Source organism: Anser anser (genome assembly GCF_964211835.1).
Source record: "Anser anser genome assembly, chromosome: Z".
Taxonomy (NCBI): Eukaryota; Metazoa; Chordata; class Aves; order Anseriformes; family Anatidae; genus Anser; species Anser anser.
The window spans coordinates 17099394-17125555 of record NC_139723.1 but is presented as its reverse complement, the minus strand read 5'-3'; the positions used below and the strand labels follow the sequence as shown (position 1 = coordinate 17125555).

Genomic DNA, 26162 nt, shown 5'->3' with positions numbered 1-26162 from the left:
GAGAAGAAGGATTTATCCATGGGTTGTTTATTTCTCTTTTCTCTGCCACTGAACCTAGCAAACTGCAGCCCATCTCCTTGGGGAACACAGCTCCCTTTAAGTCAAACCTCTAGGAAACAATCAAACAGACCCAGTGAAACCTGAATTTCTTCTTCTGCCTATTAATGGAGCTGTCAGGCTGGGGTCTTTCAAAGCGTGGTCTGCCAACCACTGGAGCAGCCAAGCCCCGTGCAAACCAAGGTGTGCTGGCACGGTCCCTGCTCTGAGGGGGTTCAAGCCTCTATTTGGGTTAAATTCAAGCACTGCCCCATTGCTGCTTTTCAGGCCGTGGTGTCTGAGTGGAGGAGACCCGCTGCAAACCTCCTTGCTGTGCTGCTTTAGAGAAGACAGTGTCGGTATCTTGCCGAAGCCAGCAGCATGGACATAGCTCTGTGGCTGAGACAGGAAATGCCTCAACCAAAGGAGTGTATGAACACCTCTCGGTTGCTTTGCCAGGCTCACATGTCCTCTGGTCTAGCTCTCGATGGGGAATTCACTCCTGTTGGCTTCTCCCTCTGGTTCTGTCTTCTTCTGTTGTCCATACTCCACAGCAGTGTCCTCCCTGCTGCGAGATAGCCTGTAGGATAACCACACCAAGCAGACATCTTCCATGCAGTAATACCAGCTTCAGGCTCAGAAATGCATTTCTGCACTAGGACTTTCAATGCACTTGCCCTGGCTGAGCATTGCATTTCTTGTTTTTGCTATTTTACTGTGCCTGTAAAGCACTTCTCTCTAAAATACATCTTTCTAAGCTCCAGGCCTGTGAAGCAATTACTTTCACAGAGAAATGCTGCTGAGGGCACTTTGTTCTGCAGGTCTGGGGAGAACACACTTGAGAGCTGATGTGATACAAGCTGTGCTGAAAGCTCAATATTGACAGTGTTGCTTTTCCAAGTTTGCCAAGACAGTGAAACAGCTTCTGCCTCTTTAGCAGGGCTTGCTGTCAGCCGTGGCACATTGGCTCCCTTCCTTGGCAAGCCCGGTAGGATAGCTCTTGTGGGTGGCTCCCAAAAAGTCCTGGAAGGGTTTCTGTGCCTTTGGTCCACTGGCGGAGGCAGCATAAACTCTATCTCAGAAAGAGAGCAGAAGGGCAAAACCACGTGGCTGTAATAGCAAACCCTTCTCTGCTTGCAGTCCAGGTGTTTACGGTCCTGGCTGGTCAAGGGTTTTTGTCGTTGCACTAAGCTGCACGTGGGGCGGGGTGTCCAAAGTGCTGAGCCTGCAAATTGCTTTTCCTAGCAGCCTGGAACTCCTGAAAATTCGAGTCTGTGGCAGAGAAAATGGAGACAAACAGACTTGAAGCTGCTTGGCTGTGTGACATCCAGCTGGGGACGTGCAGTGGGGGAAGAGCACGGCGGTGGCTGCTGCCACCACCCCTGCCCTTGCAGCCCAGAGCTGGGAGTCACGGTGGGCTCTCACCACAACACATGTCCCTCACGTGAAGGGTGCCGGGGAGAGCCTTCTGCTCCTGCAGCCCTTCTTGGCTGAAGCACTGAGCAAATGGTGGCTGACAGGTGCCAACCACACATCCCAGGAGCGGCTCAAGGGGAAATGAACTGCAATGGTGGTTGCAGGCTTGAATTTTAGGCAGAGATTGGTCTTTCATTTGTTTTAACCACTGTGCCTGTCCTGAGGTCAATATTTGTTCCTATGTGCCTGTATATGACAAGTGTCCACATGTCTGCATTTTTCTGCAGGAAGTCATATAGTTATTTTTTTTAAAAAAAAGAAACACCACACAATTCAAAACATTTATTTCCAAAGATAAAATTTCTGTGCTTAAAAGGAGTATTTATAAACAGTATCTTTGCCCAGCTGTTTCTAAGCCATTGGCTTCCCCCTGCTCTTCAGCAGCTGGCAAGAATGTCAGCAGATCACCGCGGGCATGTTTCTGTGTGCATCTGCATATTGGTTTTGCAGTCCTGAGTTTGAGATGCACAAATTGTCAGAAGTTTGGCGTTTGGGTTCCTACAGTCTTTGAACTGTGTCCATACCATCACTTCCTGCACTTCAGCCAAGCCAACAGAGCTTTAGGTTCTCACTTCCACATGTTAGGAAGTACAAAGACTGACTCAGAGCACCCCTGCTTGTTGCTGGGCTAGTAGGACAGACTGCGCTGCTGTGCTTCGTGTGGCAGTCACCCATGTGTAGCTGTCGAAGGGGTTGTTTTGGATCTGTGTGTGTGACACAGACATCTCAAAACCTGGGGTATTACAGAGCGTGGCGCATGCCCAGGTGAGTGGGGTGATGAGGATGGGCAGGCTCCTGCTGGACTGGACCCTGAGATTAAATCCCAGTGATGACTTTTTTTTTAGTTTTGTCTTCCCCACTGTATTTTCACATGATGCTGAGTTGAGGCTGCTCTTGGGGAGCCTTGGCTGTTTGTTTGCTGTCCATGCAGCAACATTCCTCTTCTCTGAGTCAAGCTGTGCTGGCATGAATAAGGGTGCATTTGAGCCCTGTTGTGTGTCTGTGACAGCTGGGGGGTGGTCCCACCTTTGAGCGTTGTTTTTAGCTTGTACAGAAAAACGCAGTGTGCTGCTGACCCCGTCCTGGGCAGCACAGGCGCGAGTGTCTTCTCCTGGCTGTGAAGCCCGCAATAACTCGAGGCTTTTCTCCTTTTCTTTTGTCTGTAGCCATCCTTGGCATGCACACCTTGATGAGTAACCAGCAGTACTACGAGGCGCTGGGGAGCAGCACTATCGTGAACAAAGAAGGGCTTAACAGTGAGTGATCCAGAGCGCTTCTCAGGCTGCAGCCTTTCCCTGCCAGCTTGGACACAGAGGCAAAGTGGGAATTATTTTTAGGCTGAGGGCTGGGTTTTTATTTTCACTGGACTCTTTCCACCCCTGCCACGCTCGTGTGTGAGCAAAGACCCCTTCCTTGGCTGGCACGCAATTGCTACAGCTGTCCAGCCCTGGGCTGGTGCCTGCCAGGGAGACGCTTTCTCTGCAGTCTGCCATCTCCTGGTGTTCACTGGGGAACTGGCTTTTCTGGGACGTTGCCCCTTCCCAGGGGAGCCGTGTGGGTGGAGGCGATTCCTCCCAGAGACAACTCACACCTCACCTAGGGAGATCAGCTGGAAACGTTAATCCACTCTGAGCAGAAAAGGTGTCTCCTGGACAGTCTTTCCTACCAAAATCATTTCTTCATGTCAAAAGTGAAGCACATCGCTTTCTAAAGGAGGTGAAAACATTTCTTCTGTCAGTCTTTCCAAATGAAACCTGAGAAGAGAGGACAGGAACCACTCAGAGGAATGGTGGTGCTGTCCTGTGCTCCCAGAGCTTGCTTGGCTGAGGAAGCTGCTGCACCAGATCATCCCTGATCCCCACTTGGATACTGAGCCATTGACCACAACGCTTTGGATGCAGCCATCCAGCTAGTTCCTTACCCACTGAACAGTCTGCCCATCAAATCCACGTCTCTCCAATGTAGAGACAAGGATATTGTGTGGGACCACCTCAAAATCTGGACTGTTAGAGCAGTCTGTGATTGCTGGCGCAGGCTCTGGTGCATCCTTGCCCTGTGCACACCAGTGCCCCCAGCCCTGTCCCCGCCCAGGAGGAGCACAGCCCAGGGAGTGTCCCCACATGGGTGGCATGCCTGCCACCGGCTCTGGTCTCTGACAGCACGTGGCAGCAGGCACCAGCTGCCCTGTGCTGGTTGCCCCCAGTGCCAGGCAGCATTTCAGGACACACACGAGTGTGGGTAGGTCTGGCAAGTGCTTGTGCAGTCTTTCATCTCTATCTGCCTCTCAGATCATACCTCCCTCCCAGTGCTGCTCCTGGAAGGGGGACAACACACCTAAGGAGGATGTGCTGCTACTCTGCTTCTGTTTTTGCCCATCTTGCTTTTCACTTGCAGGTGTGATTAAACCCACGCAGTACAAGCCAGTTCCTGATGAGGAGCCAAACTCGACGGACGTGGAAGAAACTCTGAAACGAATACAGAACAATGATCCTGACCTCGAGGAAGTCAACTTTAACAATATTATGGTATGTGCTCCTTCCTGCTCTCCTCTCTCACCAACAGCACCAAACAGAGGGCAGAGCCCAAGCCTGCTTTGCTGTGCAGGGTAATGCCATACCACTGCATGTAGCCAGACAAAAAGGTCTAGCACTTCCCACCTTTTGGGCAGGAGGGATTGCTGCCTGCTGTGGGATAATGATGTGGAGTTGGTGGCAGGAGAGTGCCGTCAGCTGCCTGGAGGAGCTATGTTGTGTTGAGGGCAGGTGCAGAAAACCACCTCCAGCCTCTCTGGTTTGAAGTGTTCCAAGTTGTTTTAGTGGTTTAGTCAGCCACATTTGTTGGAGGGGATGTTTATGTAAGGTAAAATGGTGGGAAGGAAAATGGCTTCTTAATCCTGACACTTGCCAAGCAAATATGAAGAAACCTCCCTTCTTGTATGTAACCCAGTCCACCTCCCACCCATCCCTTCTTTGGGGTTCCTTTTCTTCTTGTAGAAAGCAAACCAGGACATGGCACCACTTTTTACGTGGCCTCTGGGCACATACATGTACTGAAAAATAGAGCTGCTGTCCGTCCCCTGACTTGAGGACCCCCAGCCCGTGGGGTTTGTTGGATGATGATGCATTCATATGGCAGGAACATTAACAGCATGTGCATCTTAAAAACACCTGTGCAATGCCACCTGCACCTTTCTGTAATGTGAAGGTTTTTACCTTTATTTGTTTGACACCAGCCGTGTGATCTTGCAGATGAAAATGCTTGCATCTGACAACGGTATCTAAAATGTTCAATAAGCAAAAAATAACCCATTTTGCTGAACTCAGAATAAGCAGCATAGATTTATTTTCTGGGCTGGGACCTAGCATGGCAAATGTTAGCCGGAACTATATTATTTTATAGCAACAGTTACATTGTTTTACGTTGCTTTATGATAGTCAGAAGTGACTGTGGTTTGTTCTACAGGGAGATCATTTCAGGTCTTTCTGGATAGGTGGAAATTTTCCATAACATTACATGGCTGTTGCTCAGTGCTGTCATTGATACTTAAAAGCACAGGAGCAGTGCTTTGTTGGCTCATGGATCCTAGCTACACACACCCCCATGAGCCTGTGTTCTCAAGTAGCTGAGTTTCTAGGTAATTAAATTAAACATCAGAGACATTGCATCTTGAAATTAAGGCAGTGAGCTATCAGCAGAGTGGGAAACGGGATGACGACATTGCCACAGTCCTCAGGATATGTCAATTATAGCTAGAGAACTTGAAAAAACATTCATCAGCCTCTTTCTAAATTACTTCAGTGTGTTTGATGTTGATCTCAATAATAATTTTGAAATACTATTTAAATGTATTGCATATCCTTCATACGGATGATGACCTAACTCTGGTTTTCTGCATTTCTTTTGACAGAATATTCCCATACCAGCTTTAAAAGCCTGTGCTGAAGCACTGAAGACTAACACCTATGTGAAGAAGTTCAGCATAGTTGGAACAAGGAGCAATGATCCTGTTGCTTTTGTAAGTATGATGCCACACAGTGTCAGCTACTTGTGATAACGTTGTGACAGGGCTTGTTCTTAGGCAAGGTGTTTTTGGACTCAGCTGCTTCGTCACTGGGCATATTCTGCACCTCAGGTTTTGGTGCAGGTGTTTCAGTCCCAAGCAGTAATGAAAGCCAGAATCAGACCTCAATTCCTTCGCTTCCCTTTTCAGCTGTGGAGGTTTCAGTTGTTTATTCCAGAACACATTCCTTTAGTCCCAGTAGGTCTGATATTTGCCCGCAAGATTCTTCCAGAAGAAGAGTGGGTGGGCAAGACCTGTGGTGATATGGTTGTGGAGGAAGCCTTGGACGCAGGGAACCTGTCTGTGTTCCAGACAGAGGCTTCTCCCTGACTTCTTTGATGGGAAGCACTGCAGCTCCATGCAGGAGCAGTGCAGGGAGGAGGCAGGGCTGACCCCATGCCACCACCACGCTGGCTTTAAAACCGGGACAAAGAGAAGGGCTGTCACAGGGCAGCCGCAGGTGTGGACTGTCACCTTTTGGGGCGACGTTAAACATTTATCTGTACGAGGCACTGCTGTGCCCTCCAGCACACTCAGGTGCAAGAAGGCCCAAGGAATAGGAGGGAATCCCCTTTGCCACCAGGTCCTCCAGGTATCCCCCAGAGCAGAGGGGTTCCGGAGTGCTCTGGCCCCGCATGTCTCATGCCAGCTCTTCCTGTCCACCTCTGCCCACAGGCGCTGGCAGAAATGCTGAAGGTCAACAACACGCTGAAGAGCCTGAACGTGGAGTCAAACTTCATCTCTGGGTCCGGCATCCTGGCTCTCGTTGAATCGCTCCAGGGTAACACAGCCCTGGTGGAGCTTCGAATTGACAACCAGGTAAAGTAAAGCATAGATGGTCAGGAGCTGTGGTCAGGTGAAAATGTCCTGTTTGCTGGAGGTCAAGTGGCTGGACAAGGTGGAAGGTGACTTACAGTGGCCATGGGCTTAAATAACAATGGTTACTTAGTAAAAATTAAATTTTTACTGCAGTGTAGGGAAGGAACAGATAACACGGCAGGAGGGCTGTGGAGTGTGCAGTGGTACAGATGCCTTGGCAAGTTTGGCTTCTCCAGAAACCAAACCAGGGGGTGGAAGTAAAGCAGACGAGCTATTAGGAGCTCTGGGGCAGGTGACTGTGAGGTCAAAATGGTGTTCTCTGGGCTCCTCTTCACTGAAAGTTTCTTCAAGAAATAGTCTGTGAGGAAGAGAACTTGTGTGAGGTGTGTGCTGGCAGAGTTGGAGCCACTGGGATGTACCAGGAACAGGCCAGCAGGCATTCCAGCAGCTCCATGTCAGGAATGCTGGATGGACCAGCAGATCCAGAAGGAGCGGAGGGGGTAAGACGAACAGATACCTGCTCGTTGTGAGTCGCCCCCTGACCTAACCAGCGTGGCAGCGACTGTGAGACTCGCTGTATTTCCAAGCAGGGGGCGACAGAGATGAGGGCAAGCTGCCTACAGCAATAAAACATTTAAGCTTTAAAAGACTCGAGTGTCCCCCACATAGCAAGGTAGAAGCAGAAGCTCGTCCATCCCTGGGCCAGCTGGTGGCAGCTGAGGGACTGAGGGCTGTCGCTGAATTGACAGCAGCAACAGGAGGACACCTGCACTCACACGCTTCTCTGTTTTCTCTTTCCACAGAGCCAGCCCTTGGGCAACAACGTGGAAATGGAAATTGCGAACATGCTGGAAAAAAACACCACCCTGCTGAAGTTTGGGTACCATTTCACCCAGCAAGGTCCCCGGCTCCGTGCGTCCAATGCCATGATGAACAACAACGACCTCGGTGAGTGGGGCAGGCTGCAGGCCCCGTGGCTGCCTGCAGGCAAACCCTGGCAGGAGAAGGACAGAACCTTGTTAAAAAAAGTTTAAAAGCTTGAAGGCTGTGGTGGGTGTGCTGGAGTCAGATACCAGCTCTTGAAGGGCCTGGTGGTGCCAGTTGTGCTCCAAACCCGGAGACACTGTGGAGCCCAAACACCCAGATGAAAGTGTTTCTGGCCGTAACGGAGGGTCTTGATGGGAAGGTGTGAGAGCTGTTAATGTGCTTTGGCAATAATGTGCGTGATATGGCACAGAGGTTGCGAGCTGACAGCACTTGTGATTCCTGCCAACTGCTCGTCTTCCTCCAGTTTCACTTCCACTTTAACAAGGAGATGAAAAATAGGAGAGTTGAACTTTGAAGGCAGTGGGGCTTGGCCCATCCCCCTCAGTAAAGCAAACTGGAAGTTTCCTAGGGAGAGGTGGGAAGCCACATGGCTTGGAGTTATATTTATACTCTCAATGAAGTGATCAGAACCGCTTGTGAAGGAAAACGTGGGCAAGCCTGTAAAGTGCTGTTTCAGCTAATGAACGTGGCAGAGGCTTTCCAGTGCTTGGCTTCAAGGTGCAGTAGAGCACTGGAAACCCGTCCAAAGGAGCGATATTGGAAGTACCAGCACTGCTTGGGTAAGCAGGGTGGCTATAAACATGACCTCCAAACACTTCTGAGCAGCCACAGAAAACGTGACGGGGAGAAATGAGCAGAAGTTTGCAGACCAATTGTTTGCACGCTAGGACAAACACTTCCCTAGAGGTTAGCCCAGCACCGAGGGACGAAGCGAGTGGCTGCCCTGCCCTGGCGCTGGGGAGAGCCCTCTCCCAGGGACCTCCGGCCACCTGCGCTGCTGAGGCACCTCCAGGAAGGAGCAGTCAGCAGGCAGGGTCTGAGGAAAGGCCTAAGATATAAATGCTAGTTGGCAAGGAATGGTGAAAAGCTGGAAACCTGTATTTTAATCCGCAGGAGGTTCACCACATACAGGGTCCTTCACTCCTTCATGAATTGACTTTGGGTTTAAAAACCATAGAGAAATAGCTTTAAGTGGCTGTCATACTTAAACAGATGATAAATATATATATTTATTTTAATAAAAAGGCAGTCTTGCTTCAAACAGTACTATGCTGTTATGAAACATGGCCAAGCGTAGAGCTACATGCCAGTTCTTCACTAACCACACAGAATACTTATTACAGTTCACTGGGTTATTTATTCTGCCTGCTGCTGCGTTTCTGGTCACTAGAGAACTGCTCCAGGAAAGGCTTACTATCTTCTGTCTTGTAGAGCAAGGTTTTTAATGAACGTGAATACACAGTATTCAACTAGAAGATCTGGAGCTAATGTTTTAATTTTTTCTGCGTTGAATGAAAGGAGTGTACAGCTTTGCCTCCCATGCAGCAGTTGTACGTTTTGTCTCTTTGACCATTAAGATCTGCATTTGTGTCTGATTTGGTTCTTGTTTGCAGCTCGCATTCATCGGTGTCATGGTCTCTGGCAATAGCTTCTCAGCTCTGCACCTGGACAACGTATAAGTATAGAAAACTTTTATTTTCCTCCCTGTCAGCAATAGCTCTCTGCTGCACTCCAACGCTCTTGCCTACCATCACCTGACGCTGCCAGAGCTTGGTCTTGGTCCTATAGCTTCTGTTCTCTGAGATGCCCTGTCTGAGCCAGCTGTGACAGCATTTACATTCATCCCCATGAGCTAACTTCTGCATCCTCTTTATGCTTTTTTTTTTTCCTTACACACGTCTTGAAAAGTCATAGATGCAGCTGTCAGAGTTGCAAATCAACTTTAAAAGTAGATACAAAGCTGCTTTGACCACGTTAACCATGATCGAATGGCTGGAGGCACAAGGTATAAGTAAAAAAATGGTTTGCTTTTTAATTTGAGAGGGTGACTAGGAAAAACTAGCAGAAAAAAAACCTGTGATGTCTATCTCCTGCTGTCTTCACATCGGTCAGTGTCAGATGCCTTCTAGCAGAGGTGCTTTAGCCAACATCAGATTACAAGGACAACTGGATGAAATATACTTGACTGTGGAGTAAGGCAGGTAAGGCTCAAAGTAGCTTTTGGCCATAACAAAGGGACAGAAACCTCAGCTTACTTTCCTTCACTTTAAACTCTCTAGGGCTGTACCTGCTGCTTAAAGCTGGAACTCAGCAGCTCACGCTATTCTCTTTCTCTCCTGGCAGAAATTATGTCTCCAAGATCTTTCTCACAGCGGGTAAGCCACACCTGCCATCCCCGTCCTCCCCCTGCCACGACTGACTCCTCTTCCTCTTCTTTTTCAGTGAGGAAGAGGAGACTTGCGGAGCTGAACGGGCCTATTTTTCCCAAGTGCAGAACTGGAGTGTAGTTCCTGGCTACGGAGGTCATCCCCAGTGATCTGTGCTACACTGTGGAAAGCCAAAGGCAAAAGTGCCTTGACAGAGTATGTGTGGTGCCTCGGTTCTGTTTTATGCACTAACGGTTTAAGTTAACTAGTGGCTGTAGTAGAAGATTTTTATCCAGTAGAACTGTTGGTGTTTTCTGTAGAGTTGGAAACTATTCAAGCCAGTAACAACCTGACAATTTTATGCAATCTCAGTTTAGAGTGCATCCCAGTGTGAAAGTGACTTAATTAACCTGGGACCTATCTTTTCTATAAACTTTCTGCACGGTGTTTCATGTAGTTAGGATGTGGTATGCATGAGTGAAAGATTCAACTGTTTCACACAAATTACAGAAGTATCAAAAAAATACTTTATTTTTTTCGAAATTGATCTCAAATATCTACAGAGGAGCAACTAGTTTAACAAGCACTTCTGCTATCCAGAAATATGGCTGATTTCAGGAATTATGAATTGTGATTTTTTACTGGCATTTGCTGAGTCAGTTAGCTGGAGATGCTGTTTCAAATGCATCCCTGCATTTCTTAAAAAAGATTGATTCCCTACCCTTATCCCCCCAGTTAAATTTAAATTAAGGCCACCAATTATAAAATAAGATGCTCAAAAACTGACGTTGGAGGATGGGTTAATATTCTTCTATCCTGTGCATGTCTGAATAAAAACATCACCCTTAGAGACCTGATGCAAACACCAACTCCCCAGAAACAGCCAAGCTAATCAGTAAATGACAGTCCTCTCTTCTAGTCCTCACTCCTGTCAGTTACACAATGATAAAAGTGCGTGTCCAGATTTTCACCAGAAACGAGTCAAATCCTCTCTCCACTGCTTTGTTGAGATGATCCTGCCCATTAATTAAATTTTGTTATGCTGGGGATTGTTTTGCTTACTTCCCCCCCTAACATCTGCATAAATGCAACACTGAACACTGCGCCCTAGAAAAGCTGCTAACAGAAACATCCCGACTGTGAATTTCTCCTGCACGCAGCCTGGCAGCTTTTTGTCAGCCCATCACCCATCCTCTAGCCCGGGAGCAATTCCCCCAGGAACACGCAGCTCCCAGGCGTGCTGTGGATTGAACCCAGGACTGTCCCATCCGAAATGCCTGCTGTTATCATGGCTGGGATCCTGGTCAGTATGAAGACTCGCCCGGCAGAACTGTTGCTGTACTAAAGCCTTATTCTTGGTCTGATGAAAACATGGCTTAGCAAGTTACTAGGATTTGTCTGTATACATCTGTTAAGAGTAAAGTTCTGCAGCCTCTTGCACGTACTCCCGGAAAGCCCCCAGATTTCTACAGTTTGTGTACAAATACAATTTGGCTCTGAAAAAATAAAGCAGAGAAACACTATACTATCAGTGATGCGGGAAACATACTTGTTGCTCTTCAAATCTTAATAAATATGCTAATGATGCCAAATGAAACGCTTCACTATAGCTTCTTCTTCCTGCCCCCCCCCAGCCCTGCAAGTTCCATTTCATAAAATTAAAAGAATACAGAAAAAACATGCTTGAAGACATATTAAAAAAAATAATAATTAAAAAAAAGGTAGACAACCTCCTACCATATATACTACAAATACTTCAACTAATTCATCAGACCAGAGCCACACAGTTCCTGCTGAGCCATCCACCTAAATCTGCGTGGTTTGGGCTCAGCAGTCCCACTGACTTGAGAAGAACAAAAGCACCTTGTGTTCTGCTCTGGGAAACCCTGATGGTGCTCGGAAACCTGAACATGCAAGGAGACACCTGCCTGGCAGCAACACTGCCGTGACGGCAGCATTGTGTCTCGAACAACAACAAAAGCCCTTTAAAAAAATAACACTTCTTCCCCTGTTTTGCTGAAGCAGCATCCACTTTAACCACGTAGTTCACACATGCATTAAGCTGATGGGATCGCTTCAGGTTCCTCAGCTGATCCTTAACGCACAGAGCTGCTTTGCTCAGCGCCAGGCTTTGTGGTGAAAGGCATCAAGTTGTGCAGCAACAGAGCTACAAAACGGTGATGTTTAGGGGCAAACGGATCCCTGTTTTGTCCCAGCAGCTCTCCAGGAAAAGGGGAAAAAGCCATGGGGTGATTGCAGCACCTGGCAGGCACAGCCAGTCCCGCGTAACTCTCACCTGCTCTTACTTCTCTCACTGCGGTTCCTGGATCCCCACACGCAGCACCTCACAGTTCCCATGGGAAGTCCTTACCAGTAGGAATTGCACAAAATCCAGAAGCCAGGATACAGAGACTGCTCATGGGATAACTTGCAAGAGACGGAGGATGCACCTTATCCTCCCCCTCACCTCCCTGCGGCAGAGGGAACCTCTCTGGGCCTCCCTCCATCTGTACTTCTCAACCCCCCTCCCCGCTCGTGCCTTAGTGCACAAGGACAAGAAGAGGTCCTGTGGCCCTCCTCTGCCTCTGAGGTAGGATCTCCCGCTGCCAGGAGCTCTCAGGACTGTACCTTGCAGCCGTGTCTCCCAAGTGGCAGACAGCTAGCTGGTTTTCAGCATTTACTGCTGCAGAATTAAGCACCACCAACATACAAATGAAGTGTGCTTGTGCAGTACTGTAAAAACTATGACGGAAGCACTAAGGGTTGTTTATCATCACAGCAGTTTCAGAAGCTTTTATATAAAATACAGTCTGCCCTGCCTCATTCTGTACTGAGAACTGATACAGAAACAGCCTTCCACAGGGACTACAGTGTTCCAGATTTGCAGACAGGCTAAATTATAAAATCTGGTCCTTTTTCACTTAATACCTGACAGAAAGAGATAGAATAGTATACAGGTTTGAGGACTGCCATCAGACCTCTAGACCAAGCCTGCAAGTAGAGTGTGGGTATTTTCCCACGAATATTCCAGGCCTCAAAACAAGCACAGAATGGCCAGCAAAACTTGGGAGGCGAGATGCCGGGGGACTACCGGTCCTGCTTCGACTTCTGCTTAAGATTTCTACTGATTGGAATTTTGCAGTTTCCCCTCTAGTATGGATTGCAGCATACAGAATCACTATTTTTTTCCATTCTGGAATGATTCCCCAAGTAGACACTTAAGTTTCGAAGTCCTGCTTCACGAAATGAGCTGTCACAAGGACTGTCACCACTGAATTCAGGGCAGCAGTGCTGAAGTACTTTGCTGTGCTCTGGCTGCAGTAGAGCCAGTGCCCCTGTCTTTAAGCTGCCAGTCAAGACACCAACGTGGCCATGCTGAATTCACAGCTGGGAGAGGGTTACAGTCTGCATGAAAGTAACATTGCCCTAACTATCACTAAGCAACTACAGAAACCTGAGTAAACATGCTTTTTTCTTGCTTTTAAAAGAAGTTGATGGTTTAAAACACAAAGCAAAAACTAAAACCACCAGTAACTGATTTTGATTTCTGAATGACTTAGTACCAAGAACAAGTAAGCTTCACAGACGTTTTTCAGTCGTGACACATCTTCTGCGTTACTAATAAAACCTTCCTGTACATTCTGCAGCATCAGGCACACTAAGCACCAGGCAGAGAAGTACTCTGAGCTCCTGTGCTGTGGGATCCCTTCAAAGTCCAAGACGCTTTCTCCACTAATAGGAGCTTAAAATTGCATAAGCATCTCCCAGCTTTTGAAAAATTCAACCCCTGTTTACGAAGCACAAATTCTCCCCAGATCTTGGGTAATTTAACTCGGATAAGGGATCTGGCCATCTCCTTATGGCTGTTGCTGACATTTCCACACTTCGGCATCGCTACCAGTGCCATAGCTGGTATTTTGACAGTCTCCGTGCTCCCCTCTGTGTGTCTCAGTTCCAACATGCTTCAAGCTGTTGTCTTTTCTCTGGTGCGAGCAGAGCTGGATATTTCACGTACTGACAAGCTGAGGGAAGCAGTTCCCAGGCGGATCGAAGTGGCAAAACGAGAATTACTTCTGCTGTTCAAGCCACAGGTCATACAGAACGAGTACAGCTGAGCAGACAGCACCTGTGAGCAATGCACGTCCTCAGTCTTTGCTCCAGTTGTGACAGGGCCTTATCCCTTCCTCCAGTTTTACACTGGAGTCAAGTCTGTGACTTAGGCGACCACCCCTTGCTTCTCACTGGTGTAAAGTGAGAGATACACGCATATGGCATGTACATGGGAGTACCTTCAGCTCTAAACTGGTCACGTAGCCAGAAATTGATAAATCTGCAGTCTTCATCATGCTAGCACTAGCTATTGCAGCAAATGCAGGATTAATGGAGCAGCCAGACAGATCCACCTCCAGGCAGGAAGAACAGAATGGATTTTTGTGTTGTTTTTTTTTTTTGGTTTCAGTTTCTTTAGAATTGTGAGCAGCTGTGTCCCATCACATTCTGTGCTGCAAAATCCCCATGGTAGAGGCCCTGCTACAAGACTGTACCCGGAAAGAGGAATCCTGTAGCACCGGTGATAGGTTGGGCACTCCGGTAATTTACGCTCAAGTAACACACAGTTTTTCAGGACTTAAAGGCGGGTTATAAACAAGACTTTCAAAGCCAACAGATTTTTGTGATTCCAAACCTAGCTGAATAGCAGACACGGATCTGGTTTTAGAAGCCCTTTGCATTAGCACAATGTCAGATTAACTAATGAAACAGTTTGAACTTTTCCGGCATCCAGCGTCCCTCGCGAGATATGTTCAACAGGTACCCTTGGCCTTCTCTTTGTACATTCACACTCCTCCTTAAGTGTCTGTCCTGAAGCCCCTGAAGTCGCTTCGAGCTCCTTCTCTTGACACACAGGACAGCAAGCTGTAAGACCTTTCTTTCGACAACTCGGACATGTCAGGACGAGCTGCCGGCAGTGCTGGCTGGAACAAAGTTTATACTGGTCCCACAGCGTCCCACAGTACCTGCATGCTGGAGGGAGGAGGAAAAAAACACGTTAACACCCACATTGTCCCATCTGTCCCCCTTGCAGAGGGTTTTCTGTGGCACCAGGAGGCTGGAATCTCATTTAAGTGGCTATCCATTTGTCTTCCAGGTATTTTATTCCTGCTTTAGCTTGATATTCTAGAACATAGTTCATTTGTGAACTTCTGGTTTTGATGTGAAAAACTTGAGACAGCTGTCTCTCCAGACAAAGTGCTCGCTACTGCTTCCTCTAGCTCAGATCAGACAGATCTGACAGAGCAGATCTCTGCTGCCAGGAGCACCATAAAGAACCATATGCTGGTGGAGAGGAGCCCAGTACCCAGGAACGTTGCCTGCTAGTGAAAGGGATGCCATGGGACTCCTGTCCACCTGAAAGCAGTGGCACATGGGGTGTCACTTGCAGTCCTAGCAGAGTCCTTCCGCACCATCAGACAGGTTTTGGCCCTTGAACAAAAAGCTTTCTGCCCATTTCAGCTGCACCATTGAGAAGGTGCCTACTTCAACACTTCTCCTTGAAGCTTCTGTAGAAAATGGCTGTGATATACCCAGTGTGTTCTGTTGCTACACCAAGCCAGAAACCGTCAAGATGAGTACGGTAAAATGCAGAGGAGGAGTGGGAGGTTACGCTGAGAAAGTTAACCACGCTGAGAAAAAACAGCACTGCATACAAAAAAGGCTAGAGCCGAGTTCCTTCTATTTGTACCTAGCAACAGAGAAGACGACAACAGGCATTTCATTTGGAATAGCTGAAGAGTGACCCCAGCCAGAAGACCAGGCAATGTTCTTAATGACTTCAACTAGAGGTCACTGAAATTCTACAGGCTGCAGAAACTATTAAAGCGTAAGAACAACTAACTGCTGCAGTGCGTAGCGCCTCCACATTCCCAGTGCCTGTCAGTCCGTGCCGACGTTCTCAGACCTCTGGAGCAGAGACCAGCTGACACCAGAACTCTGTAACGCTGCGGTTACTTGGCCAACCACAGTCTGATCATCTGTGTGCAACAAGTGGGTAACAACAGCAGTGTGTGACATCCCCGCAGCTGCTGACGGCTCATAACTGCAGCTGTTCCGCAGGGGATGCTTCGTTTTACTCACCCAGCTTTAGAGAACTCTGTTTAGTGCCCCCTTTTGCTCTTGTTTCTGTTTTATGTGTTAAAACCTTGATTAGAGTTGATTATCATCATGAACAGTGACAGTACTAACAGATCAAAGTGAGTACGAGGATGAAATACACAGACCAATCTGTCCCCCCCCAGTTCTACGCATCTCTGTGGAAAACTCTGCCGTCACTTCCCAGCATTTTGCACTCACATTACCTAGTCTTACCTGAGATGACATCTTCATTGGAACAAATGGAGAAACGATCATCAAATACAAACAGCTTCCCCCTGTAGAATCCATCCGGAAACTCTTCCAGGTACTTGTGAATTCCACCTTTTAGCTGGTACACCTCTTTGCACACTGCCTGTTTCAAGCACAACAGCAGAAATGCTGAAGGAGACGGCAGCAGTGGGACTGTGCCAGAGCTACCAAAGCGAATTCGGAAATGACACCATGGGTCACGGAGAGGAAGCAGTTTCTCCGTGACCATCAGATGGCAGCGGGTGTGCCCACAAATCTAGTCAGTGCTACTGGTGGCTCTCATAATGCTGGCTTGTTGACATAAGCCTAAAGGAGCAGTTGATAGTACAGTCAAAAAAAGGCTGGTAACCACCTTGGCTGAGGGAGGTTTGCTGCACCACAGATCAGACACTTTTGAACCTCTGTGAACCACTGCTGCTTCTGGTTTTTGTTTGTTGTTTGTTTTTGTGTGTGTGTGTGTGTGTTGAACTGTTAACAGGTGCAGAATTTCTCAAGGTTCATGTTCGTAAGGCAGAGAAAGAACCAAGGTTTACATCTCAGGAGAACATGCATGTGTGCTGCCCCCTTTCTCCTTAAGGTAGGGACCCAGGACAATGGTGGGATGGAAGACACGATTAGAACAATAAAATGTGTGAAGGATTTAACTCCACAATACTGGGAAATCACTGACTTGATGACTTTCCTCACACTGAAATGCTCAAGCTGTGCAGTAATGAGCACAGAGCGTAACTTAGATAAAGCTTGTGGAAACACAGCAGAATGCTCTCAAACCCTCCTCAAACACCATTACAATGGTCGAGGCACTTACAAATAAATACCTCTTCTCAGTGAATGGTTCACTTCTTTCACAGAGCAATCACTGCTGTGACTGCAGTCCGTGCACATCACGCTGAGCTGCAACAAATCCGCGTCCTTGACAGGCAGCATAAAGCAAATGTGAGACACTCTCCTCCCCACACTGAGCACTTTATGCTCAGTAAGAATTTCACAACAAAAGAGAAGACAATCACCCTCACAGCAGTCTCAACTCCCGACACTTGTGCCCTCAGAATGACATTTCACCTTGCTCCGTAGGTAAGCAGAGCCTCTTTCACAGCGAATGCCTCCCGTGCAGTACATCAGGACACGCTTGTTTTTAAAAAGCTCCAGGTTTTCATCAACATAGCTGGGAAAATAGCTGAACTTCCTGATGTCTGGGGCCAGACAGCCCTGGAAGTGTCCCTGCAATAACAATAGACAGGCACGTGAGTGGTTATAGGCTGTCTTACATGGCAAGGTCTACACCTCAAGCTACAGGAAGTAACAAATTTTGGGGCCAGGACAACTGGGTCACTGCACACACCCAACAATGCAATACTTTTTTCCTAGGAAGAAAGGCTGAGAAAGCTGGGGCTGTTCAGCCTGAAGAAGAGAAGGCCCCTGGGAGACCTCGCTGCAGCTTTTCAATACTTAGAGGCGGCTTATAAAAAAGATGGGAGAGCAACTTTTTGCTCGGACAGATAGTGATAGGACAAGGGGGAATGGTTTTAAATTTCCAAAAGGGAGATTTTAATTGAATGTTAGGAGGAAGTTCTTCACTGAGAAGGTGGTGAGGCACTGGAACAGGTTGCCCAGAGAGGTCGTGGATGTCCCATCCCTGGAGGTGTTCAAGGCCGGGCTGGATGGGGCCCTGAGCAACCTGGTCTGGGGGATGGCATCCCTAACATGGCAGGGGGCTTGGAACTGGGTGATCTTCAAGGTCCCTTCCAACCCAAACCATTCTATGGTTCTGTGATACTTTAGGCTGCTCCTCAACTGCATTTATGCAACAAAATAGCTGTTAAAATCTACAAGGAAATTCTGGACACACTTCTCATTCAGCATGGAGCTAGGTAGAACAGGATTGTCAGAGAGGATAAACTACAGCAGTGCAGAAGAGCTGGTACACGGGAAATGGAAGGACAGGATGCCCCCACTCTTCTTGGCATATGGGGCAGTGCAAAAATGCTAGAAAGTGTCCTTACAAATTACACTATTTTTACTTCGAACAGTAAACTTCTCACTGCTCTTATTCTATGGACTGCTTTGTCTTCTTCCTGCCCCAAGCTGTACAAGCACCCTGCCAGGCAGGACCCGTACTGGGTTGCTCCACAGGGTCGTGCAGGGTCCTCCGCTGCTCGTGTCTAACAACCACTGATAAACTGAACGTGGCACTTATTTCAGTCAATGTGATCTCTCCTCCAGAGTAAAGGTACACCCTGACAACGTCAAGTGCTTCCCCACAGAACCTGTAACACTGCAAGAAGCAAGCCAACAACACTTACTATTTTACTTTCGTAAAAGTTCCTGCAATCCAACAAGATGGTATCGCTTTGTCCTTGACTGGCCTGAGACAGATACTGTTCTACTTCTCTATGAAATTCCTGAGGGGATAAATGGATTCCTTTAGATAAAAAAAAAAATAGAGATAAAGAAGTTGTGAGAATCAGAACTACAACATGTTATATATGATCTCTCACTGACTCAGATTCTCCTCAAATTTCCAACCTAAAAGACATTTTTTTTTCTGCGACTATTCAGGAGTTTGCATCCCAACTCAACCACCTAAGTTTATCTGTGTTCAGCTTCTATTGGTGAATGAACGAAAACACAACGCTGTTCCACATGACAGAAGCAGCAGCAGACAGTTGCCTGTCCGTATGACCTTTGTTTTGTTCCCCTGGCAACTCTTACAACTGTGAAAAACAGTGTAATATGTTTCCTTCCACTTGGCTCATCTTTCATTATATTTGGATGGGCAGAACCCTACAGAGACACAACTTTTTCACTGAAATTAATCCCTTTTGAACAAAATGGAAAATTTCTGTGAGCATGTACTACTTGCAATGCGACCTGAATTTACTTAAAGTTTCTCAGCTTTAAGGTTGCTCAGGACTCCCAGCTCACTGGAAAACAAAGTCTCCCCCACCAAAATCCCCTACTTATAGAAATCTGCCAGCAACAAAACCTCTTGACAGAAATAAAAAATGTCCAGAACTGCTCTGCTAATTGTTATTTGTAGAGCTACTGCTTACTGTCCAAGTGTATAGGAATACAAGTACAATTTAGGACAGCTCACAGAAGTTTTATGAACTATGATCACAGCAAGAGAACATCTGGACAGCAGCTCTCCCTCTGCTCCCGTTCTCAGCCAAGGGACTGAAGAGACCCAACATATACACTGTTTTAGAAAAAGAGAAAGGGGTGATGAAAAACGATCACTCCAATGCTAACAAAACCAGGTATCCCCAGCTGGGAGGGATGGACTCTAAACAATCATTTAAATGTTTACAAGAGCAGTTATCCATTCCTGGGAGGGATGGGCTCCTTGTTACAGTTAAGTAGCTTGTTAACTGCCGTGATGGTACGAAGGAATCAGGCATGAATAACGTGAATAAAATGGTACGGAGAGATGGCTTGTGGCATAGCCCACAGGAGTTTTACATCCAGTATAATCTTAGCTCAGAAGTGGGGAGTTGAAACAATCACAGACTGTTAGCTTTTGCTTGAAAGGAATGTTCTTTTATTTGGGATAAACTTCACTGCCAGACCTCTCAAATCTTTAATATGAGTAAGTCTACTAACACATTACCATCTACGTAAGTGTCCTCATAGCAGGTGCATAGCTATGTACTTCTTACTGGGCTTAATCCATACTAAGCAGCTATAGGTGGCAGAAAACAAATGCCACTTGTGCCGGCGGCTGGCGTGATCCTGATACAAAACCTGGTTCTGCTTTACTGTGATAGGTGCACGGCTGTTTTAACTTCAACACGAGGAAAGTCAGGTCAGCAGTCCCAGGCATAGGAAAATGCATACAAATACCCAAGTGTAAGCTTCAGCGGGATTCTAACACCTTATAAAAAAAGTTAAACACAGCTTTCTGCATCCACAGCATGAGAATCCACTGGATCCACAAGACTCTACGGAAAACTCTTCCTACACAACTTGGTTCTTACACCAGGCTGATAGAGCACTGGAGCTCTTTATACTTACCGTTTATGAGCAAGCAGTCTCAAGCACCGACAAAATATTTATACCAAATAATCTCATGCTTTTAAGTGTCTTTCCCAATCATCACACGTAATCTCACCTTACATCTGCCTTTAGCAGGTGTCCAAAGACATTCCCCGATTGAAGATAAAAGTATTTGCTTACTCCAAAAGTCATTTGAACTATTACAATTTGCTACAAAAAGGACAGTTAACTCTCAGCTTTTTGAAGCAGCTAAACACTTAGCAAAACAAAACCTGGGCCAGCAAATTCCTTACACCATTAACTTCTGACTACCAGTAAGGGATCAATTCATCTACTTTAGATGCCTTCTGTATCCACTGTGTCCTGGCCACTGCACAGAAGGAAGTGTTTCTTGGTGAAGATACTTTATTCTTCACTTACCTCTCAGTAAGGTGAGAGGCTTTGTTTTTCACGAAATCAACTTACCAGTTTCTTTATAAGAGACTTTTTTTGGATCAATGCCCATAGGTACAATTTCTTTAAATACTCCAACTCGAAGGTCTGGGAAACAGTGAGCTCCTCCTGCACTTCTCTAGGAAATTAAACACAGAAATAATCCAACGCAATTGCCAGGTATCAAGATCAAAAACATACACTCATTTTAATTTCTACATTCCACTGGAATATGAATATGTCTTGGTGGCTGAGGGAAAGATCCTGCAAAGATCCACATTCTGCATCCAGAGGGTTAGGGAGTGGTCCCCTCCTGCAACCCAACAGAAAGATGTTCTAGTCCCAGTGCCTACCCAGCAGGTGAGTCGGGCACCATTTGGCATGAGATGCAGAATCACCACACGGAGTCGTAAGGCTGAGAAAGCTGTTCTTAGTCAGAAACAACGTTGCTAGCATCTATCATGAGAAAGTCAGTGCTGCTACTGAGCGTGCTGACACGTTACACAAATAACCTCTTTTCAGTGGTGGATCATGGTGATGCATCTGGTCCCTGCACTTCTCCTCAGCTCCTACGACCCCCCACTGCAAGCACAGTGCAGCACGATCCCAGCTCTCAAGGAAATCAGTTCACAGCAACTATAGCGGCCACTGGATATTTTCACAGCCCCAGTCCCAATTTTCATTCCTCTATTCCCCTCTCTTCCTGGCACAGGAACCTGAAACACTCACTTACTTGGCTATACGGCATGCAGAGGAACCATGAGACAGAAAATAACAACAAAAGCTAACACAAGAGTGGTGGTGCTCAGACACGTAATGCAAGGCTGGAGATTTTGCCAAAGTAAAATTCCATCCCCACTTCGTTTTTGCAACTGCACATCACTGTAACTAAAAGGTCAGACTTATCCTTGAAATTCATCCAAACACAACACTCAATTGAAGAGCTAAGACTGAATCGGCACTGCAGTTCTGTACGAGATTTGAGTGTCACGAGCTTCACTAACTCTTTTGGATTTAGTTACGTGCTGAGAACAAGGTGGTACTCCCTGCAAATAAAACTCTGCAGAAAAGAAAATGGTAATCAAAGCAGCAGCTTTCCTTCCTCACAGAGAAAGTACGTACAGTGATGGGGCAGCAAAAGCCCACCTGCATGCCACGTGGTGCCAGCTATAGCTGTCACCACCAGCACAATCAACAAATGTGTTCAGGCTCAGGCAGAAGTCAGCACCCCACCCTCCCTCTGGTCAGGCACTGACTGGAGTAGGGAAGAACCCCTTGACTCTGCCCATGTATTTTTTTCTAAAGCAAATCCAATTCATGGAATTGACAGTGGACACCATCAGGACAACAAAGCCTGCAAGAAACCTAAACTAGCAGGCTTCTAGGCGAGGATCTCAAGTCAGCATGAAGAAGAGAGCGGGAGAATATTTTGCATGGATTAATGCAAGCTGTGATGCCTAGGTTTTGGCACTCAAGTCAGAGAAAATGCTTGTTGAAGAATAGTGGAGAAGTGTGTTCCCTCCCTCACCTGTGTGCAGCCTGCATGACTTTGCATCTGCTGCCACCACTACTCACAACACCTGCTGCAACTGCTCGCACCAGCAGATACCTAAACAAAGTTAGTTTAGGAATTTACCAGTGCAGGCAGAGCAGAACTGCTAGAGCAAAAGCGTACTAACAAAAAGCAGTGTGCTCATTTCTCAGTCATTAAACGTCCTGCATTAACAATGTCTGTGTAGAAATTACTTTTACATACCTTGAAATCATCTTGACACAAAATGTCTTTGAACAGAGGCTGGGAAAGCATGACTTCAATGTAGAGACTGGTAGCTGCTTTGCTTCCGCCAACTGTTCCATTGATTCCTTCTGAAGCAACTCGTACCTAGAAGGCAAGAGGAGAAGCTGGGGCTAAGGTTTAGTAACAGCAGAAACAGATCGTGGTGAAACGAGCAAAATATGACTGGGTGACAAAAGGCAGACACAGAAGTAGGTTCAGAAAAGAGACTACTGAGGAAGGAAGGAAGGAAAAGAGTTATAGTGAAGCTGAGCAGAAAGAACATAGTAAAACAAAAACTGAAATAAATATCTAGTAATTGCTTTTAAGCCATTTCAGAAGACTGACATCAAGAGAGTCAGGTAAGCTCGAGCAATAAAATGGTTAGTGGTTAACAAACAAATCCTGCAGTCAGAATTAAAATCCCCACTGAAGTCTGCTTCAGGAACAGTGGGATGGTGCTCAGTGATAAACAGAAGATGTGGATATGCATAATACGGCGTGCAATATTAAATGTCACTGTGAGTCATTTTACCTACAGCACTGACGTAAATGAAGAAAAACTCTGAGGCGGTGAAAAAAAGACTGAATACAAAAGCGGAAAAAAAAAGTGCTTGAAAAGGCAAATGCTGAACCTGATTTGGAAAAGAAAAAAAAATGGAAAAAAACAAGAAAAAAAAGAAACACAAACCCAACCACCAGACAAGATACCTGATCAAAAAAAAAAGCTAACGCATCAGAATATTTCAGCCCCAGACTGTGCAGATGTAGAATAGGGACGGTGTGTTCCTTTCATTCCTTCTGAGCAAGGAAGGCTGGGTTTGTACAATGCAGGTCTGTACAATCTGTTCTGCTTTAAACAGCAGCAGCTCTGGGAAAACTGTCAGAGACAAGACGCAAGTCTGTTAGCTGAGTTAGAGTGCCGTGAGAAATTTCTGTTCCCGCTCCTGAGATGCAGAAAATTAAGAACAAGAAAACGAAGCAAAGGGAGTAATAAAAACTTTGGGAAGGAAACAAAAAAAAAAAACAATTGTGCTTTGATGGTACAGTCCATCCTGGTCGAGTCTTCTGTATTTCTGTGTATGAGATGATCCCAAGTTGTGCCAGGGGAGGTTTATGTTGGATATCAGGAAAACTGTCTTCAGTGAAAGGGCTGTGAGGCCTTGGAGCAGGCTGCCCAGGGAAGTGGTTCAGGCACCATCCCTGGAGGCATTCAAAAGAAGTGTAGATGTGGTGCTTAGGGACATGGCTTAGTAGAGGACGAGGCAGTGCTAGGTCGGTGGTTGGACTTTATGATCTTAGAGGTCTTTTCCAACCTAAATAGTTATGATCCTTCACCAGAGCATTCAGACATTGTCCATACAATAATTTCTAAGAAGCTAGGCCAGGAGGAGCTGACATGCATGTTCAGAATTTAAAAAAAAGTCAGTACAGGAAACAAAGGACTAACAAGAAAGTAAGAAACAAAAAACACAGTAGGTGTTAGAAAGAAAAAAAAAATTGGAAGCAGAAAATCCAAATAGGAGGAAATGGGGCAGATATTCTCTGCAGAGATTCAGACCAAGAAAGGGAAGACATCTGCCAGTATCAGGAGTGCAGAGAGGTGGCTCCAGTGCACCCACACAGTTAATCACCGAGTGCTGAGGCTGGTCTCCTACCACTGGCATAGAAAGAAAGGCTACTCAGAAAGACAAGTCACAGATAAAAGTAGTGCCCTGCTCGGAGCTGTCCTCTTGGAAAATCTTCCTCCCCACAGACAGCCTAGGGACATCAGCTTTGTGAACCTGAAACGCCCCCATCCACAGCCTCCAGAAGCCACCCGGACTCTTTACTCTATCCTCCAGGAAATGAAAAGCACAAAGACGCTGTGCAGGAACCAGCACTGATACCTTGTGGCGTTACCTAAGCTGCCAGTTGCTCCCTTCTCACTCCTGACAGCGTGGGTTAGAGCTGGGTGCAGTGACCCTGCCTGTCAACACGCTGTACCTCAAGGAGGCAGCAACACACCACGCAGCCGGGCTGCGCTGCGCTGCACGAGCAGCTTGGCCTTCGGGATGTGCTGCACAGGCTGAGCTCCGCCTGACAACCCAGGAGCCCACAGGCAGCTCCCTCCCACAGTCCCACAGCAGTAATTGTGGCGTCTATGTGTCCTCGGCTCCGTGTGAAAGCCCATCCAGAAGTTCCCACGTGAGCATCCTTTTTGTTTGACAGCAGGAATGATGGCTGGACCTCTTTTCCTGTTAAAAAACTCTGTAGCAGTTTCAATGAGCAGAGTGGGTTAACCCTTCCACGGGCCGGGGGTGCACAACTCATGCTTCTCAGCATCAGAAGGGATGTAAGATTACCTGTACTTTCTTTTTCTCTGCAGCTTTAGCCCTAATAAGCAGCTTTCTGAATGATACTTTACAGAGTCTGAGTGCTTTTCTTAATGGAATTGTAACAGACAAAACAGTCGAGGATGCACATGCCACATCATCCTGCACTAAACAAAGGCAACGTACGGAATACAACCGTTGCTTAAAACCTTACCTTGCCAGTGAGATGCAGATGCTCGCACAGCGCCTTTTGCCAAGCACAGAGTTTCTCTGGATCCCTCACCTCGCAGTAGCAGTAATACAGAAGTACTTCTCCCGCCTTGCTGCCCATAGCATGGCAAAGACGAACAAACAGGAAAGGGATGTTAGAGTTGAAAGCTCAAAAATACATTATTTAGTGCTAACTTTTCAGAAAGTGGGAAATTTTCTTCTGGTGGATGTGGTGGGGAGAAAACAAAACTTTGAGGGGTTAGCACTGCAGGGTTTGATTCTTACCAAGAGAAAGAATATGGACCAAGGGAAGCTCCTACATTCCTCGGGACTAGTCACGAAGTGAACTTACCTGTACAGCACAGGACATCTCTGCCAGTGGCCTGCTCAAGTTTCCCTCAACAGACAGGCTACAAGAACTCCTTTCTTTTTTTTTTTTCTTATGGGCATACAACTGTCTCACTAAGTGCTTAATCTTGCAAGCTTGCACACCAAATATTCAAGCTATTTAAAGAAAAAAAAATAAAATTTTCAGTGAGATTGTAGGTACCTGTGTTCTGCGCAGCAAGGGTTGGATTCTCTACCAGAGAAAAAGTATGAACCTAGTTACTTGTAAGTAAGGATCCCTTAGTTTTCCTGGATGACTGGTGAGAAAGGACCTGTGCGGAGCGTCTCCTGCTGTTCCGCTCCTTCTTACTGTCGTCCTTCCTTGCTGACAGGCCTGAGCTCTCCAACAACACACGCACGGGCTCGCTTGAACGAGGTGCAAAGGCACAGCTCTGACAGCTTGCTCCCACAACAAACACCGCGGTGTGCCTGCGTTCTGCAGGGGCGCGAGGGGAACTGGGAGGGAGCTGAAGCGAGACAAGTGCCGGCAGGAGGGGGGAAGCACAGGCAGCGGCCGGCTTGCAGAGGGATGTGCAGGTGGTGTTTGGGGACCGGGGGGGGTGTGTGTGAGAAACCCCCCCCGCAGCCGGCGGCGGGGCCGGGGCCGCCCCGCGGCCGCTCCTTACCTCTCCAGCTCGCCGGGGCCGAGGTGCCGGGTGTCGGGCAGCTCGTCGCACACCTCCGCGCCGCGCTCGCGCCCCGCCGCCCCTCGGTGCGCCTCGCCCTGCCCCTGCCCCTGCCCCTGCCCCTGCCCGTGTCCGTGTCCGTGTCCGTGTCCGTGTCCGTGTCCGTGGGGCGGCGGGCGCAGCTCGGCGCCGTGCTGGGTGCCCACATGCCTGTGGATGCCGCCGCGCTCGCGGAACGTCTGCCGGCAGCACCGCCACCACACGGCGCCCGCGGCGCCCGCCGGCACCTCCCTCGCCTTGACGAAGGCGGAGAAGGCCGCCCTGAGGGCCGACGCCCGCTGCTTCCTCGCACCGCCGCCCCCCGCCCCGGGCCCCGCCGGCGGCGCCTCGCCCGGCGCCATCTTGCCGCCGCCGCCTCCTCCCCCCCCCCCCCCCTCC

At 47.5% G+C, this 26162-nt stretch overlaps 2 protein-coding genes across 6 annotated transcripts in view; one reads left to right on the top strand and one right to left on the bottom strand.

Annotated features, from left to right (window-relative positions):
- TMOD1 (tropomodulin 1) overlaps nt 1–11177 on the top strand; it is a 26190-nt gene extending 15013 nt beyond the window's left edge. For 3 of the 5 annotated variants that reach the window (XM_083816210.1, XM_083816212.1, XM_083816211.1), the window contains exons 5-10: nt 2679–2768; nt 3907–4037; nt 5420–5527; nt 6248–6391; nt 7195–7339; nt 9662–11177. In XM_083816210.1, the coding sequence (XP_083672336.1) occupies nt 2679–2768; nt 3907–4037; nt 5420–5527; nt 6248–6391; nt 7195–7339; nt 9662–9726 (683 nt within the window). In that variant the 3' untranslated portion in view covers nt 9727–11177. Of the gene's footprint in view, nt 1–2678; nt 2769–3906; nt 4038–5419; nt 5528–6247; nt 6392–7194; nt 7340–8832; nt 8894–9661 lie in introns of those variants that run through there. The other 2 variants (XM_083816214.1, XM_083816213.1) reach the window with 2 other exon arrangements.
- TSTD2 (thiosulfate sulfurtransferase like domain containing 2) lies at nt 10090–26162 on the bottom strand. Its single transcript, XM_083816209.1, has 8 exons — nt 25725–26162; nt 24716–24824; nt 22169–22294; nt 20446–20551; nt 18288–18406; nt 17047–17205; nt 15949–16087; nt 10090–14607 (listed from the first exon to the last, which is right to left on the bottom strand). The coding sequence occupies exons 1-8, from the start codon at nt 26123–26125 to the stop codon at nt 14315–14317; spliced, it is 1452 nt and encodes a 483-aa protein (XP_083672335.1). The 5' UTR covers nt 26126–26162; the 3' UTR covers nt 10090–14314.

Coding starts and splice junctions, on each gene's coding strand:
- TSTD2 (XM_083816209.1), bottom strand. CDS start 26,125: ATGGCGCCGGGCGAGGCGCCGCCGGCGGGGCCCGGGGCGGGGGGCGGC. Junction 24,825..25,724: donor GGCCCCGGCGAGCTGGAGAG/GTAAGGAGCGGC, acceptor TGCTATGGGCAG/CAAGGCGGGAGAAGTACTTC. Junction 17,206..18,287: donor ACTTTTACGAAAGTAAAATA/GTAAGTGTTGTT, acceptor TTGTTATTGCAG/GGACACTTCCAGGGCTGTCT.